The sequence below is a fragment of the Salvelinus namaycush genome, chromosome 1, assembly GCF_016432855.1.
Source record: "Salvelinus namaycush isolate Seneca chromosome 1, SaNama_1.0, whole genome shotgun sequence".
Taxonomy (NCBI): domain Eukaryota; kingdom Metazoa; phylum Chordata; class Actinopteri; order Salmoniformes; family Salmonidae; genus Salvelinus; species Salvelinus namaycush.
Window position 1 is genome coordinate 14723103 of NC_052307.1, and position 18576 is coordinate 14741678.

Genomic DNA, 18576 nt, shown 5'->3' on the forward strand with positions numbered 1-18576 from the left:
TGGATTAAACTGAAATTGCAACCAATCACGGCCGGTTGTGATACAGCCAACCTAACTGAAGAAATACATTTGACGATAGAATTCTCCACCTACCCTCCTTCTAGACAAGTCTATTGTCCAGCTACCTGCTAACAGCCGTAATGGTGCTGTACAACGTAACCGTGTGTGTTTAAAATAGTATTTTCCAGTAAACAACATTTTGTTTACCTTCATTAGACAACTTTGTTCCAATATTTTTGTAATTCATTGATATTTATTCCCAAAGTAATTCATTATGGATCCAGAACTAAATAAACATCTGCATTTTGAAAGAGTATTTTTATCATTATTTTATTAACGAAAGCATAACACATTGTTTTAGTTTAAACTTGCAGACTGGCACTAAGAACAGCTGGAACGATTCCCTAGTCAGTGCCATTATTAGTGCAATACCCCTTAAAGTGCTGCTCTGTGCTACCCAGTGTGGCAGCTCCTCCTCCCTTCCCCATGGGCTAGGTCCGTCTTCTGTGCTCGGCACTGCGGGCCCATCCCGTGCCCCCTGCCCTCGTGCCTTGAACCTTGCGCACTTTCTGTGGATACAGCTGGAGAACTGCCAGGCAATACCATTGTGTGCAACTCGGGAGCCGTGACCAATATATATTGTCCTGCTATTAACAGGGTTAATAATATATATGTGAGAATATCCAAGGGGCTTTTATATAATTCTAAATCAATAGTAATAATAATAATAATCGCTTTGTTTAAAAAAATAACAATATTTTGGAGATTATATAACCTAAAATGAGCGAAAAAATTTACATTCTTGAACATGGGGTGAGACATTGTTACTAATTTGTAAATAAAGCCAGTCTGTTATTTATAATTATTTATTTCTGTTTAGAAGGAGAGAAACCAGTAACCTACAGTCATCTCATGGGTCTCCCAGTTGAGGCCAGCACAGGTATTGAACCAGCATCTGTAGCAACACAGCTTGCACTGCTATGCAGTGTCTTAGACCATTGCGCCACTCAGGCACTGTACAACATGACCGGTCAGGAGTGGCCTACACTACTACAGAAAGAGCAAAATAATCTGAACTAAACAAAATAATTAAAATCTTAGTGTAACAGTTTTAGTAAGTAATACTGAAGTCGTCCACAATTATCAGTTTCTATTTAGGTTTATGTCGCCCATTCATTGTCAGTTAGAGACATAGTAGGACCCAAAAGCATAATCAGTGCTCTTACTCCCCCTTGCGCTGGTCTGGAGCAATGAAAGATATGACGCAGGATATCGTACTAAACCACAAATGACCTCTAAGTACCACAGCTTAATCGCAAAACTTTTAGTGGATTAGCCACTGTTGCTACCTAACGTTAGTTGGCTACTAATACATCAAACTTGCCAGGCAGTATTATAAACTATCTGCTATCTAACTAACTAACCAATGTTTATTGACCTGATTATTCACATCATTCTTAGCTAAGTGATATATTCATTGTGTGTTTCAATCGACATTGTTCATTCTGGCTATCTACTCCGATATCAGAGCACACTCGCACAGAATAACTGATTCATTTACGAATGCTCAACACCTGTTGAATATGGCCGGTGTCAGTAAACATTGGCGAATAAAAGCCTACTTAAATTGTTGCCAGCAGCGCAGTTACAGTCACCAACACTCTAGATAACATGAAAACAGCCTAACCAGCTCTGCTAGGGTGAGTAAAATGGTCAGAGTGAGGTGTTCTCTCAGTCTCATTTGTGTCTGGAAGTAGCTAGCCAACATTAGCCAGTTAGCTTTGGTGCTTGACTGCCATTCTACTCCTTGGCCAGAGCGTCCAGTGTGAGCTCTGAACGCTCCGAATTTATGAACGGACAATCTGACAATGCTCTAGATTTACGAACGGCCAAAGCGCACTCTGGCACTCCAGATTGAATTTACGAACACAACCAAAATCGTAAAATGTTTAGCTAGTCATTTTTTATGCTAACAAGCTAGCAAGAGGTTGCATAGCAACAGCATCAACTTCCGGGAGACAGGTGAAGCTCTAGTACGCTGAACTGAAACGATACAGTTCGTTTACAGTTTACTAAAATGAACTAATAGTATATACTGTTGTATGTAGTATATACTCATTAAGTGTGTAGTATACAGTATTGTAACAACCCTGGGTTTATAAGCGCGGATATCAACTCTGCCACACGAGCATGCTTTTGCGGCACAGTCGATAGTGCGCCGGACCTCGGGCTAGAAGGTCGAGGGTTCGAGACCTGCTCCCTGCTGTTTCATTACATTGGTGTCAGAAGTGATCGGACCTTGCATCCACGGCAGTGCGTGTGCTTGGCCGGTGAGCAACGTTCCTGTAAGATGTAGAGTCGCAAGCTAGCGCGAGGACGCGCTCTTTGAAAGGAGGGAGTAGTGTAACGGCCCTGGGTTTATAAGCAAGGATATCGACTCTGCCACTCGAGCATACTTTTGCGGCACAGTCGATAGCGTGCTGGAATTCGGGCTAGAAGGTTGAGGGTTCGAGACCTGCTCCCTGCCTGTTTCATTACACTATGTTAGTATGGGTATTCGAACACAGCTCAGGTTTGTATGCGGCATTATTAACTCAATGATATATATTGTTTTTTACGTTGTTTAAAACTGATATGTGACACGTATTAATGCCAAAATAACATGTGGGGCTCAAAACCGCCCTGAATGACGGGTTGCCACTGGTAACAGTAGTTGTATTAGTAGTAGTAGCAGTAGTCTAAGTAACAGTAGTTGTGTTAGTAATAGGCAGAGTAGCAGTATTCTTTGTAACAGTAGTTGTATTAATTGTAGTAGCAGTAGTCTTAGTAACAGTAGTTGTGTTAGTAATAGGCATAGTAGCAGTAGTCTTAGTAACAGTAGTTGTGTTAGTAGTAAGCGTTGTAGTAGTAGTCGTAGTAGCAGTAATCTTAGTAACAGTAGTTGTGTTAGTAATAGACATAGTAGCAGTAGTCTTAGTAACAGTAGTTGTATTAGTAGTAGTAGCAGTAGTCTTAGTAACAGTAGTTGTATTAGTAGTAGGGATAGTAGCAGTATTCTTTGTAACAGTAGTTGTATTAATAGTAGTAGTAGTAGTCTTAGTAACAGTAGTTGTGTTAGTAATGGGCATAGTAGCAGTAGTCTTAGTAACAGTAGTTGTGTTAGTAGTAGGCGTTGTAGTAGTAGTCGTAGTAGCAGTAACCTTAGTAACAGTAGTTGTGTTAGTAATAGACATAGTAGCAGTAGTCTTAGTAACAGTAGTTGTATTAGTAGTAGTAGCAGTAGTCTTAGTAACATTAGTTGTATTAGTAGTAGGGATAGTAGCAGTATTCTTTGTAACAGTAGTTGTATTAATAGTAGTAGTAGTAGTCTTAGTAACAGTAGTTGTGTTAGTAGTAGGCGTTGTAGTAGTAGTCTTAGTAACAGTAGTTGTGTTAGTAATAGGCATAGTAGCAGTAGTCTTAGTAACAGTAGTTGTGTTAGTAGTAGGCGTTGTAGTAGTAGTCTTAGTAACAGTAGTTGTGTTAGTAATGGGCATAGTAGCAGTAGTCTTAGTAACAGTAGTTGTGTTAGTAATAGGCATAGTAGCAGTAGTCTTAGTAACAGTAGTTGTGTTAGTAGTAGGCGTTGTAGTAGTAGTCTTAGTAACAGTAGTTGTGTTAGTAATGGGCATAGTAGCAGTAGTCTTAGTAACAGTAGTTGTGTTAGTAATAGACATAGTAGCAGTAGTCTTAGTAACAGTAGTTGTATTAGTAGTAGTAGCAGTAGTCTTAGTAACAGTAGTTGTATTAGTAGTAGGGATAGTAGCAGTATTCTTTGTAACAGTAGTTGTATTAATAGTAGTAGTAGTAGTCTTAGTAACAGTAGTTGTGTTAGTAGTAGGCGTTGTAGTAGTAGTCTTAGTAACAGTAGTTGTGTTAGTAATAGGCATAGTAGCAGTAGTCTTAGTAACAGTAGTTGTGTTAGTAGTAGGCGTTGTAGTAGTAGTCTTAGTAACAGTAGTTGTGTTAGTAATAGACATAGTAGCAGTAGTCTTAGTAACAGTAGTTGTATTAGTAGCGTAGCAGTAGTCTTAGTAACAGTAGTTGTATTAGTAGTAGGGATAGTAGCAGTAGTCTTAGTAATAGTAGTTTATTAGTAAAAGGCTACTACGACTACGACGATAATAGTAGTAGTCTTAGTAACAGTAGTTGTAGTATTAGCAGTCGTAGTAGTATTAGCAGTCTTCTAGGTCAGTGCAGCAGCTTCAGGAGAACGGCTAAGTCCACTGTGTCAGTTGATTGGCAGCTCTGGGGGAGTACAGTACCTTATCAAATCCTCTCCACGGCGCCATGTGGCGTCTAATATTCCCTGCCAGATTGACAAGAAGAGGGCATGTTTGTTGGCACTGGAAGGGCCTCTCCTTTTACAAACCAGAAGATTGGCATGCTTTTCTACTCTGCCAGTATTGGCTGCTCCAAGAGTCTTCCTGGGAATATTCCAATGACATGATTTGATTCTTGTGTGGTTTTGTTTGAGAAGTATGAATGCAGGCTTTCAACAGCTGAGCCAGCTGAGCCCTACAACACACCAAGTACACACCACAGAAACACAAGCCACAGACTTTCTAATGTCTCATGCTGGTGCATTAGGGTAAAATGAAACTAGCTTTTGATAATCATTCTGAGTGCCGAGATACGATTTGTGCCAAGGAGAAATGTTATGTTTTGAGACATAATAAAAGGATGACAGAACAAAACAATATCTATCAGATGCGATTGTAATTTTTTTGTTTTATAAACATTTATGCAGTATTTTCCCCGAGTTGAATGAAACATATTCCTAAAGTGATTCATCTGGAACTTCTTATGTTATGAAAATCAACAAAGTGACATTCCATCATGACTTAAATATTCACCATCATTCTCAGGTCCCCTTTAATCTCTCCTACAGTATACTGTATCTCTCGTCTTCTTCCAAATACAAACGTTTTGTAAGTGATTAGGAGTAGCCTAGTCCTATACTGTATGTACTGTAGCCAGCTCTTCCATCGTTGTCATGCGCCATCCCAACATAATTTATATTTACCTATGTATACCCAGAACATTAGTAGGGATGTTTTGAGAACGTTAAAATGGCAAGCTTTCCCAGAACTTTTGAGGTTTCCATGGATGTTCCCATGACATGACTATAACGTTTTCTCTATGAACATTAGGATAACACATTCCAGAAACCATTGTCGCATGTCCTTCTACTAATGTTTATTCAATTAAGTTTTCATTTTAAAAACATTAATGGGATGTTGTCATTAGCTGGAAACCCAATTGAGCACCCAATGCAATGCTGTATAACTTTGTTGGAATGCTCTCTGTTTGCTGGGATGATGGGCCTACTAGGCCATAGGAAAGTTTATCCACCACTGCCTCATGTCCATGGCAGCTGTACCATCTCAACATGCTGTTAATGAAGAGCTAAACTATGGGAGTCTGGAGTTCTCAACACATTCTGAGCAGAGCAGACCACACAAACACACCAGACAGATTGAGAGCGACGACCGGCGATGGAATCAGTAGCCCTTTCTATGGCAAACGTTTTAGTCATATTTCAGTCTTCCGTAATGTATAGCAAGTGTAATATTGGGATGCAACTCAAAATGTAATACATTTCAACTCTATACTGTATCTGTAACGATTGTCTAAGGGAGGAGAGCAGAACGCAGCGTGGTAAGTGTTCATGCCTTTATTAGAAAAGTGAACACTATGACAAAAATAACAAAGAGATAAACGAAAATAGAACAACACGAAACAGTTCTGTCTGGTACAGACACAAAGACAGAAAACAACTACCTACAAAACACAGGTGGGAAAAGGCTACCTAAGTATGGTTCTCAATCAGAGACAACGATAGACAGCTGCCTCTGATTGAGAACCACACCTGGCCAAACACACAGAAATAGAAAACATAGAACACAAAACATAGAATGCCCACCCCAACTCACGCCCTGACCAAACCAAAATAGAGACATAAAAAGGATCTCTAAGGTCAGGGCGTGACAATATCTGACATGGTACAGGTGTCTTCTTTTTTAAAGCCCATAACAATGTGTGTGAGGTGTATACATTTGTTTCAAATTAGATTTGTTTGACTACAAAGAAACACTCCGTGTTACCCTGATTCAGCCCTCTGCAGTAAAAGGTTAAGCTCTTCTCACATACACAGGACACATTATTCAAGTGATTATGTGGACTAATACCATATTGTGGAATGTGTAAGAAGACCATGCCTCTTCCGATGCTGTGCCTGTCAGACAAAGTGTGTCATCTCTTTTTCTCCAAGATGCTGTCATCTAGCATGGCGCTTCACTGTGAATGACTGAATGACTGCTCTGTATTGGGGGCTGGCAAAGAGATTCATTGGAACAGGTGAAATTGCTTTCGGGACTCACTCTTTACGGCGAGGCACAACAAACAGACACATCAGAGACAGGGGAGGGAGCGAGCAGTACACCCGCCCCTTTGGATTTTATGACACAATAACATATTTCTTTTTAGTGTTTACCCAGCATATGGGGCTTTCGAGTCAGCGCTTTTCTCAGCAACGTTATTACAAGTGCCCTGTAGCTATACCCATCAATCATCCCCCAATTTCCCATCTCTCTATCTCTCCCAACGCCCAGGACTGTGTCAGCCAGCCTGATATGCCAGCCCAGTTTCTTTATGCCGTCTGAACACCCCTTAAATTGAAGCCAGCATCAGGCCCTCTGATGGGAATATTCATAGCCCAGCTCATCAAATATTTATTAAAACATGAGAATTTGCCTTTATTTTAATCACCTGGTTTACACAAGGTGCTGTGGTGATTGGGGCAGATTAAGCGTCGAGAGGTGGCTATTTGAGCATTTCCACAGATTAGAGTGAATAAATAAAATGTATTGGGTTTCGTGGTGGGCTGGAGCGGGGGTAGGAGGAGAGAACAGATTTATTCTCAGTGAGGCCTCTACATATTCATTTTGAATGTAGCCCGAAGCACCTGCCCAGAATGTTGGCATCCTTTATTGAGAGAATTAGGGTGTTTTCACAGATCTCATGACCAAGGTCAGCGCTCTTCAAAGTATGCATGCTGCTACATGACTAAACACATCAAATGACATTGACCTAGCCATTAGCGAAAAGGTTGCTGGTTCAAAGAGCCGACAAGGTGAAGAACCTGTCGATGTGCCCTTGAGCAAGGCACTTAACCCTAATTTGCTCCAGGGGCACTGTACTACTATGGCTGACCCTGTAAAACAACACATTTCACTGCACCTATCATACTGCTATGGCTGACCCTGTAAAACAACACATTTCACTGCACCTATCCTGTGTACGATATGTGACAGTAAAACATATGAATATATATATATATATATATATATATTAAGAGGAATAGATAGTACAGTTAGTCATTAGGGTCCACATGCTTTAAAAGAGCCTTACCTTTAGTAACATTGATTACTTGAGCTTCTCCAATGGATCACTGATGACTGGGCTAGAGATGGGAATGCTATGAGGCATTTTTAGCAAAACACTCGGAGGAATAACGCCCCGACTGTATCACTATCATAATTACATTTCACATGGACGGTTCCTCTGTCACAACGTATTTGTTTTTCAGTCAACGTGTGTGTGGCCTCTCTCCTGGCTGTGGCTCCTTGGGTTGGTGGTGTGGAACATGTGTGTGAGAGAGAGAGAGGGGGGGGGGGGGGGCTCATTTACATTGATGGCGACCCTTGCCTCCGCTGGCATTTTCATCGGCCATTGATCCAGTGCCTGACTGATTAATCGTCTATAAAGGGATCAGGAGTCAATTAGTGTCTGAAGCTCACTTCTAATTCCAGCCATGCATCAGCATCCTAGCAACCTACCAGGGACCACACAGTTTACACAGACTTTCTGGAGCTATTCACATTGTCAGGCATCCCAATAGTGCCGTTTGAATGTTAAAATGTTTGTTTTCTCTTGATTTCAAAAGGACCGTTGCATACCAAAGACAAAGACCAACCTCTCAGGGGAAAAAGCATTGTTTTATGTTAGCTATGGGTTTTCGTAGCTTTCAGCATTTTTAAGAAAGCAAAATGAATTAAAGGATGATCGGAAACTTGTGACAGATGGTGTTTTGGTCTTGTTTCTAATGCCAATCGAGCACAGTGTCTGAGACATTTAGGAGAAAGATATGTTGACATGATATGGAATTTCCGATGGTATTTTCACTAAATGGGTCTGGCAAACCAACCATTCAAGTTCATATTCCCTAGGCACCAAACAGAAGAAAACAGACTGAAACAGGTAGGGACTACTTGAGCTCGTCCAATAAGATCATTTTATGTTGCAATTTTTTTTCATATGGTGTACACTAATTAATACAGCCCTGGATTAGGTTGCATTTGGGCATTCGTGTTCACACAACAGTATACTGAACTGTTGCCATGGTAATAATATGGGGTGTTTCTTGTGTTCTTCCTCCCAGGTCATTCAGCGCAGAGAGGACGGCGCAGTGAACTTCTTCCGAGCATGGGACGCATACCGCGACGGCTTCGGCAAGATCACAGGGGAGCACTGGCTTGGTGAGCACTGATAAACAGGACCAGTACCATGTATGCCTCCCTCCATTGGTTCGATAATGCTTCATGTTCTTGTCACATTTCCAAAGCCCGCCCATGAAGAAAGGAGAACATTGTATTTAGGTGTGTAATACCAAAACTTGTTCCACACACTAGAACAATAATTTCAAGCAGACAAGACAGCTGAATCAAATTAACGCTTACACAGAAGCTACACTGGGTTGTTGTGAAAACAGTAGGTATTTTACCTGCAACACCAGAAGTGTAGAAGCATAGAGTTACACTAAGCAGCTCCATCCTCTCAGGTTTCATTCATGAGTAGGAGTGTCTCACGCTCTGTAAAAGTTACGCATCTGGTGTAGCAAACAACTTGGTCTTTTGCTTTAGCTGAGGGTCTACAGGGAAGCCCAAAGGAACCAGCTGAGAGCAATTGCATGTTTGTTTGTGTGTGTGTGTGTGTGTGTGTGTGTGTGTGTGTGTGTGTGTGTGTGTGTGTGTGTGTGTGTGTGTGTGTGTGTGTGTGTGTGTGTGTGTGTGCGTGTGCGTGTGTGAAGATATAAAGAAGTTGAATAGCTCTTTTCCTCATGGCATTTAATATTGGGTGTTGCTACCTCATCAAAAGAAGAAATCTGCATACAGTGTTTATACAGTGGGGCAAAAAAGTATTTAGTCAGCCACCAATTGTGCAAGTTCTCCCACTTAAAAAGATGAGAGAGGCCTGTAATTTTCATCATAGGTACACTTCAACTATGACAGACAAAATGAGAATAAAAGAAATCCAGAAAATCACATTGTAGGATTTTTAATGAATTTATTTGCAAATTATGGTGGAAAATAAGTATTTGGTCAATAACAAAAGTTTATCTCAATACTTTGTTATATACCCTTTGTTGGCAATGACAGAGGTCAAATGTTTTCTGTAAGTCTTCACAAGGTTTTCACACACTGTTGCTGGTATTTTGGCCCATTCCTCCATGCAGATCTCCTCTAGAGCAGTGATGTTTTGGGGCTGTTGCTGGGCAACACGGACTTTCAACTCCCTCCAAAGATTTTCTATGGGGTTGAGATCTGGAGACTGGCTAGGCCACTCCAGGACCTTGAAATGCTTCTTACGAAGCCACTCCTTCGTTGCCTGGGTGGTGTGTTTGGGATCATTGTCATGCTGAAAGACCCAGCCACGTTTCATCTTCAATGCCCTTGCTGATGGAAGGAGGTTTTCACTCAAAATCTCACGATGCATGGCCCCATTCATTCTTTCCTTTACACGGATCAGTCGTCCTGGTCCCTTTGCAGAAAAACAGCCCCAAAGCATGATGTTTCCACCCCCATGCTTCACAGTAGGTATGGTGTTCTTTGGATGCAACTCAGCATTCTTTGTCCCCCAAACACGACGAGTTGAGTTTTTACCAAAAAGTTCTATTTTGGTTTCATCTGACCATATGACATTCTCCCAATCTTCTTCTGGATCATCCAAATGCTCTCTAGCAAACTTCAGACGGGCCTGGACATGTACTGGCTTAAGCAGGGGGACACGTCTGGCACTGCAGGATTTGAGTCCCTGGCGGCGTAGTGTGTTACTGATGGTAGGCTTTGTTACTTTGGTCCCAGCTCTCTGCAGGTCATTCACTAGGTCCCCCCGTGTGGTTCTGGGATTTTTGCTCACCGTTCTTGTGATAATTTTGACCCCACGGGGTGAGATCTTGCGTGGAGCCCCAGATCGAGGGAGATTATCAGTGGTCTTGTATGTCTTCCATTTCCTAATAATTGCTCCCACAGTTGATTTCTTCAAACCAAGCTGCTTACCTATTGCAGATTCAGTCTTCCCAGCCTGGTGCAGGTCTACAATTTTGTTTCTGGTGTCCTTTGACAGCTCTTTGGTCTTGGCCATAGTGGAGTTTGGAGTGTGACTGTTTGAGGTTGTGGACAGGTGTCTTTTATACTGATAACAAGTTCAAACAGGTGCCATTAATACAGGTAACGAGTGGAGGACAGAGGAGCCTCTTAAAGAATAAGTTTCAGGTCTGTGAGAGCCAGAAATCTTGCTTGTTTGTAGGTGACCAAATACTTATTTTCCACCATAATTTGCAAATAAATTCATTAAAAATCGTACAATGTGATTTTCTGGATTTTTATTTCTCATTTTGCCTGTCATAATTGAAGTGTACCTATGATGAAAATTACAGGCCTCTCTCATTTTTTTAAGTGGGAGAACTTGCACAATTGGTGGCTGACTAAATACTTTTTTGCCCCACTGTATGTTTCATTTCTCAAGTTGCCTCTTTGGGACACTGACGCTTCAGGGGCATAATTGAGTTTGTTTCCTCTTGTACATTCCACCTGTCAGGCTCTGGTCAAAAGTAGTGCACCATATAGGGAATAAAGGTGCCATTTGGGGAGTGGACAGGGTGAGGCCCCCCATTTGGCCCCCAGCTCATCCTCACTGTCTCTCTTCTTTGTGGCCTGAAGTATGTGAATACAAGATTATGTAGATGGAGTGTAGTGTGTGCTTGCATGGGTGCTTGCGTGTTTTTTGTTTGCCCTCAGTGAGTGAACCGGAGCCCTAACTCAGGGTTGGAGGATTGGAAATGACAGGCCTGCCACAAAGCATCAGCATGTCAAGATTGAGGTCTCCAAGAGAGGAGCAGGAAAGAGGAAAACTGCTGCTCACCACATGTTCTGAAAGTTATTTTACCTACAGGCACAGCAGAGCACTCTTTATGTACTGTGGGAAGCATCGAGGAGGAGGGGTTCAATAGACATGACAAATGTAAAACTTTATCGTAACTTTTGAGAGCATTCACTTTATGGGTACCATCTGTTTTGATCCAGGGTTTTAGTATGGGACCTGTCAGTAAGCTGTACATAGATCCCATCCCCTGGATAAAGCTTGTCCCTTGTCCAAATGCCTGAGAATAGACTGTTGTCACCTCCACTTGGAAGATGATCCCACCTACTACACACACACACACACACACACACACACACACACACACTCACACTCACACTCACACTCACACTCACACACACTTAACACATTCTGCTGCTAAATCAAAAATATTATATGTTTAAGTTAGCTGACTTATTACTGATGTTATCCAAATAACTGTTTATGGTCGTAGCAATATGATCCTGCAGATTAATTTCAGGAAAGTACAAATTTGTCTTGCAGCATAAGAATTTGCCTGAAATATGAAACTATGTGTTATTTTGATATTGGGGAGATATGAATATGAATATTTGTATTTTTAAGTCATCAAAGGGTATGTTTGAAATTGCAATTCCATATTTTTTATTTTGTAAAGCATTAGCATATTCATTCAAAACCAACCTAGCAGAGGACTTCAGATAAGCAATCTCTTTTATCAGTCATTTAAAATAATGAATTTAAATTGGTGATCAAAAACTTAACACCAATATTCTCCTATAAAACTCAGAACCTTTACTCAGCATGCCAATATATGACCAGTGCCAACACATAGAGACACAAGCATGTAGACACAAATTTTAAGCTCCAGCTCCAGTGGTCTGCAGGGGTAGGAGGGATTATTGAAGATCAAGTGGGGGGGACCTGACACAACTGCCATGACGTGATTATGACAGTCATAACATAACAACACGACACCTGGCATAACTGCAATCATTTTACCTGCCTGGCCTGTCAGCACATATTACATTCTTCTCTCCCAGTAATTAATTAATGACATGGGCCATGCCTGCCAATGCCTCCTGGCGTATTGATCACAGTCTGCATAGTAATGCCTTATTGCTCATTAAGCACTGCATGCTGGAGAATGAGGGCCAGAGAGTGTGCTGCTAGTGATACAATCTCATCACTCTGCTCGTTTAGAAGAACACACATCCCAGGGACAGGCAGGGACCAAATTTCCGCGAATGTCTTCATCCTGAAAAATAACAGTCCATTAGAAGGTGTTTTAAGCACCTCTATTGTTAATGTATGAAGTTACATATTTCGATGAACTGGGTAGGCTACTGTTCTTGACCCAAATGTCTTTTGGGGATATGTTTTTTTGGCCATAATACTCTATTTCAGCTGCAGCAACTGATTAAAATGAGAAACTGTGAGGTGAGATTTTGGTCTAACAAGTGCCTTGCACCGATGAGATGAATGCATAATTCATTTGACTGCATACTTTTTGCATTAACTTAAGAAGAGGTGAGTTAAGGATAGCCGGTTAAGTGTTCACATCTGCCTGGGGTTTTCTTCCACCAATTTGAATTGCCATGATGTGGAGCATAAGGTCTGTTTTGGACTGGAATTCAAATAACGTTTTCACACTACTGAGCTAAGCCTAGCCGAGCTGTGCTGTGCTGGACAGGTAGCCACCATAGTTGCTGGAACTGGCTGCACAGCCACCACAGTTGCTGGAAAGGACAATGTGAAAAGAAAGCTTTGATAGCCTGAGGAACTAACAAAAAAGGGAGGGACTTACGTTCAGTAAGACACACTCATTTTCGTTTTCTGTTGCAAAACGTTTTAAAACGTTTTCCGTTGCGTGCCGTAATGAACACGACCCAGGCTAGGGAAAACAGGCTAGTGGGATGTGGCCATGACATTTTGTCTTGTCAGGCCGTTGCCCCTGTTTCACTGAATGGAATGCTGACTCTGTAACTTACCAATCCTTCTGCAAACTCCCTGGTTTCTTTCTCCCTCGCTCACTTGTACTCTTTGTTTTCATATTCAAATTTAGAGTTCCATTGATTTCAATAAGCTTAGATAAGCAATTTCAGCCTTGGTGCATGATTCAGTCACCTTGCATCTCTGCCCATTAGAATTTGAACAACTGCAGAGAGAGTAGGATATGGAGTCTTTGCAAAATAGCTCTTCTCATACCTCACTATGCAGCCCACTTTTTTACTAATGGGTCCATTATAAACCACTGAACTCTGATGGGAGATGTGGTAACAAGACTTTCTGCTGTTGATCATTACTTACATAATTCCTTTCTCTCCGGACTAACTGCTATTGTGGTAGTGATTGTTCTTTGTTTAAGCTAGCTGTTGTACTGTAGCTAGGTTTTTAAAATTGCCAAGATGATTTGTTGCCAACTTAAATACGCACATTTCAAAGAGTGCCTTTTCTAAATATGAAAACACATATAGTATAAATATACTTTATTTCACAGCTAAGCATTCTACCATTCATGTAGGTCTAAGCCCTTAGATCGGAATATCTCCTAAGCGAACATATGGAATTGTTTTAAGATAGTCATACAATTTATCATGCAACCGTTTGGTCTAAAAATAATTTATAACAAAATGATTTGATGAAATATTGAATTTGGTCTTTACTGCTATAACCCATAGAAACACATTGAATAAAAATTGTGGCAAAACAGTCAAAAAATAAATCCTAAGGACTAAGGTTTTGAAGTGTCTGTCCTATATCTAAGAGATACTGTATATATCTAAAAAAAAATGACCCATGTTTGGTCACGTTATTCATGGCTCTTTTTACCCCCTATGCACGTTGTTGTGAGGACAGACGCTGGGAGATGAGAAGCAAGTACAGGGAGTGAATATTTAATAAATAACCGACATGAAACAAAACAAGGGCAGTGTCTGGACAAGGGGAACAAAACGACATTAATGCAGACACGGGGAAGAAACTGAGGAAGTGACAGATATAGGGGAGGCAATCAATAAGGTAATAGAGTCCAGGTGAGTCCCATTAAGCAGAGATGTGCGCAATGATGGTGACAGGTGTGCGTAATGATGGTCCGCCTGGCGCCCTTGAGCGCCAGAGAGCGGGAGCTGGAGCAGGCGTGACAGTTGCGCCATTTTTACAGCCCGCTATTGGGTTACCTTCAGATGACTGTGTGCTTTGTAGCACAAAACAACCGACACTCGTATTCATGAGTCTCCCCATTCGATATTGGCAACATAGTAGTTTGTAGCTCAAACGTTTCGGTCTGAATAGTTGGTTTTGTGAGATGACCTCTTCAAAATTAGGACGTCTGCGCCAGCAAGTTCAGTTGACTGCCGTAAAGCTTGTGGATGTCGTAGAGCGAAACAATCAACACTTATTGGTTTGTAGCTTAAATGGTTCAGGTTTTACAGACGATTTCGTGACTATTTTCTTGTCTGCGTCTTTTCATATGTAGCAAAAGACTGCTTTCACAAACTTTATATTTGGACGGAAAGAGGGTATTGAGCTGCAGCCACTACAAGAAAGGGCAAGTACTAGCAAAAACACACAGGGACCTATTCAATATTCAAAATTACATCAACATGTGACGCACAGGTGTATCAATCGACTGTGGGGTTAACTTCTAGTTCCTCCCAAACCCGGATCCGGGAGCACCCCCACCAGTAAAAAAGCTGACTAGCATAGCCTAGCATAGCGTCACAAGTAAATACTAGCATCTAAATATCATTAAATCACAAGTCCAAGACACCAGATGAAAGATACACTTCTTGTGAATCCAGCCACCATTTCTGATTTTTAAAATGTTTTACAGGGAAGACACAATATGTAAATCTATTAGCTAACCACGTTAGCAAAAGACACAATTTTTCTTACTCCACCATTTTTTCACTCCATCAGTAGCTATCACCAATTCGACCAAATAAAGATATAAATAGCCACTAACCAAGAAAAAACTTCATCAGATGACAGTCTGATAACATATTTATTGTATAGCATATGTTTTGTTAGAAAAATGTGCATATTTCAGGTATAAATCATAGTTTACCATTGCAGCCACCATCACAAATCTCCCCAAAGCGACTAGAATAACTACAGAGAGCAACGTGTATTACCTAATTACTCATCATAAAACATTTCTTAAAAATACACAGCGTACAGCAATTGAAAGACACAGATCTTGTGAATCCAGACAATATTTCAGATTTTCTAAGTGTTTTACAGCGAAAACACAATATAGCATTATATTAGCTTACCACAATAGCAAACCAGACAACAGCATTGATTCCAGCCAAACATAGCGATAACGTATTCACCACCAAAATAAATTAATTTTTCACTAACCTTCTCAGAATTCTTCAGATGACAGTCCTGTAACATCATATTACACAATGCATATAGGTTTTGTTCGAAAATGTGCATATTTAGCAGCACAAATCGTGGTTATACAATGTGATCAGTGGCAACAGGTCATGCATTCTGGCCGGCGCCATCTTGGAAAGGCACCTAATCTAATCAATAAATAATCGTAAACTTGACTAAAAAATACAGGTTGGACATCAAATGAAAGATGCAAATGAAAGATGCACAGATTTTTAAAATTAACGTTACTAGACATACAGTGTGCGTTACAGCCAGACTAGTGCCGCAATAATGGCGGACAAATCCGTTTACATTTTTCCACATAAATACGGAATAACATCATAAATAGCTCTTACTTTTGGACGAGCTTCCATCAGAATCTTGGGCAAGTGGTCCTTTGTCCAAAAGAATCGTTGCTTGGTTGTAAAACGTCGTCTTCAACTTCGGAATTAGCAGCTAACAATAGCTATGTGGCCACAACATGCCCAAATCCTCAAAACGCAATACTAAGGAAATTCCGAAAATAGCAATATACTCGCATAAACTGATATAACTCGGTTTAAAATAACTTCGTTATGATGTTTCTAACACCTATATCGAATTAAATTACAGACGGATATATCTAAGGTCGATAACTGAGCGTTTCAAAATGCCATCCTGAGGTCCTGCTTTGCGCAATGATGAACGTCGAAAAGAGAGCTCCCCTCGTTCCTTGGCCTTTTATAAGCTCTGAGAACTACGTAGAAACTCCATTCCACTTCTCATTGGTTACTGACATCCAGGGGAAGGCGGGTGCAGTTCATGTCGACCCATAGGATACATACAGAGCTTTAAACTGATCTGAGAACAGAGCCTCGTTTTCAGACCTTCGCAGTTCCTGTCATGGATTTCGCTGCAGAAAGAGTTCTGGTTCACCCACAGACATAATTCAAACGGTTTTAGAAACTAGAGATTGTTTTCTATCCAATAGTAATAATAATATGCATATTGTACGAGCAAGAATTGAGTACGAGGCAGTTTAATTTGGAGACCAATTTTTCCAAGATCGAAATAGCACCCCCCATAGGCTCAAGAGGTTAATGGAGGAATTAGCTTTGGAACATTATTTTATGCATGATCTATAGTTCTTTGCACAGAGAGTGTTCTTTAATGAAAGCCTCTCCAACATTATCCAGGTAGAATCAGGAATTCCCCAGGGCAGCTGTCTAGGCCCCTTACTTTTTTCAATCTTCATGAGTAAAGCCAGTGTGTCTATGTATGCGGATGACTCAACACTATACACAACAACTACTATGACTGCAACACTTAACAAAGAGCTGCAGTTTGTTTCAGAATGGTTGGCAAGGCATAAGTTACTCCTAAATATTTCAAAAACTAAAAACATTGTATTTGGGACCAGTCATTCCCTAAACCTCAACTAAATCTTGTAATGAATAATGTGGCAATTGAGCAAGTTGAGGTGACTAAACTGCTTGGAGTAACCCTGGATTGTAAACTGTCAGATTGATACAACAGTAGCTAAGATGGGGAGAATTCTGTCCATAATAAAGCGCTGCTCTGCCTTCTTAACAGCATTATCAACAAGGCAGGTCCTACAGGCCCTAGTTTTGTCACACCTGGACTACTGTTCAGTCGTGTGGTCAGGTGCCACAAAGAGGGACTCAGGAAAATTGCAATTGACTCAGAATAGGGCAGCACGGCTGGTCCTTAAATGTACACGGAGAGCTAACATTAATAATATGCATGTCAATCTCTCCTGGCTCAAAGTGGAGGAGAGATTGACTTCATCACTACTTGTATTTTCGAGAGGTATTGACATGTTGAATGCACCGACCTGTCTGTTTGAACTACTGACACACAGCTCAGACACCCATGCATACCCCACAATACATGCCACCAGAGGTCTCTTCACAGTCCCCAAGTCAAGAACAGACTATGGGAGGCACGCCCCCCATAGTCTGTTCTTGACTTGGGGGCTGTGAAGGGGACTGTGAAGAGTTCTCTGGTGGCATGAAGTCAATCTCTCCTCTCTCATGACTACATGGAACTCTATTCCACATCAAGTAACTCATGCAAGCAGTAAAATTAGATTTTAAAAACAGATAAAAATACACCTTATGGAACAGCGGAGGCTGTGATGACACACAAACACAGGCACAGACACATGCATACACACACACACAATAACTGAACGCACACACTTAATGTGTTGTGAAATCTGTTGTGAAGGTATTGTAACGTTTTTAAAACCAATCATTTTGCTGAACCCCAGGAGCAGCTGCTGTCTTGGCAGGAACTAATGGGGATCCATAATAAATGAAAATACAAATAGATAAGAAACACATCTACAGTATATTGACAAGACTATCAACATATTTATTGAACATTGTATTGTAAAATTAAATTGCAGTTGAAGATTTACCAAACTAGTGGAGATATTTGTTATGTTAGTGTGTATACTGTAGCCTTGTCCCGCTCCAGGCCTCACAGTGGTCATTATGGAGTGCTATTGCTCAGCGAGCTGCAGGCATAATCTCTCTCACAGCTCCACTCTTCCTACTCTCTCTGGGTTTAAACACATTGACCCCTCAAAACACACACATACACACTGCACTGACTCTATGCACGCACACTGGACTCTACCCACACACTCACACATACTTACACTGACACCCCAACACACACACACACACACACACACACACACACACACACACACACACACACACACACACACACACACACACACACACACACACACACACACACACTAGATACTCCCACACACACATAACCATAACATGCGCACACATGTATACTGACTACACACACACACTCACACCAGTGGAGGCTGCTGAGGGGAGAACGGCTCATAATAATGTCCGGAACGAAGCTAATGGAATGGAATGAAACACCTGGAAACCATGTGTTTGATGTATTTGATAACAATCCACTGATTCTGCTCCAGTCATT

At 41.1% G+C, this 18576-nt stretch overlaps 1 protein-coding gene across 1 annotated transcript in view; it reads left to right on the top strand.

Annotated features, from left to right (window-relative positions):
• fibcd1a (fibrinogen C domain containing 1a) overlaps nt 1-18576 on the top strand; it is a 118694-nt gene that overhangs the window by 72154 nt on the left and 27964 nt on the right. The window contains exon 5 of the mRNA XM_039001270.1: nt 8483-8579. Coding sequence (XP_038857198.1) covers nt 8483-8579 — 97 coding nt within the window. The remainder of the gene's footprint in view (nt 1-8482; nt 8580-18576) is intronic.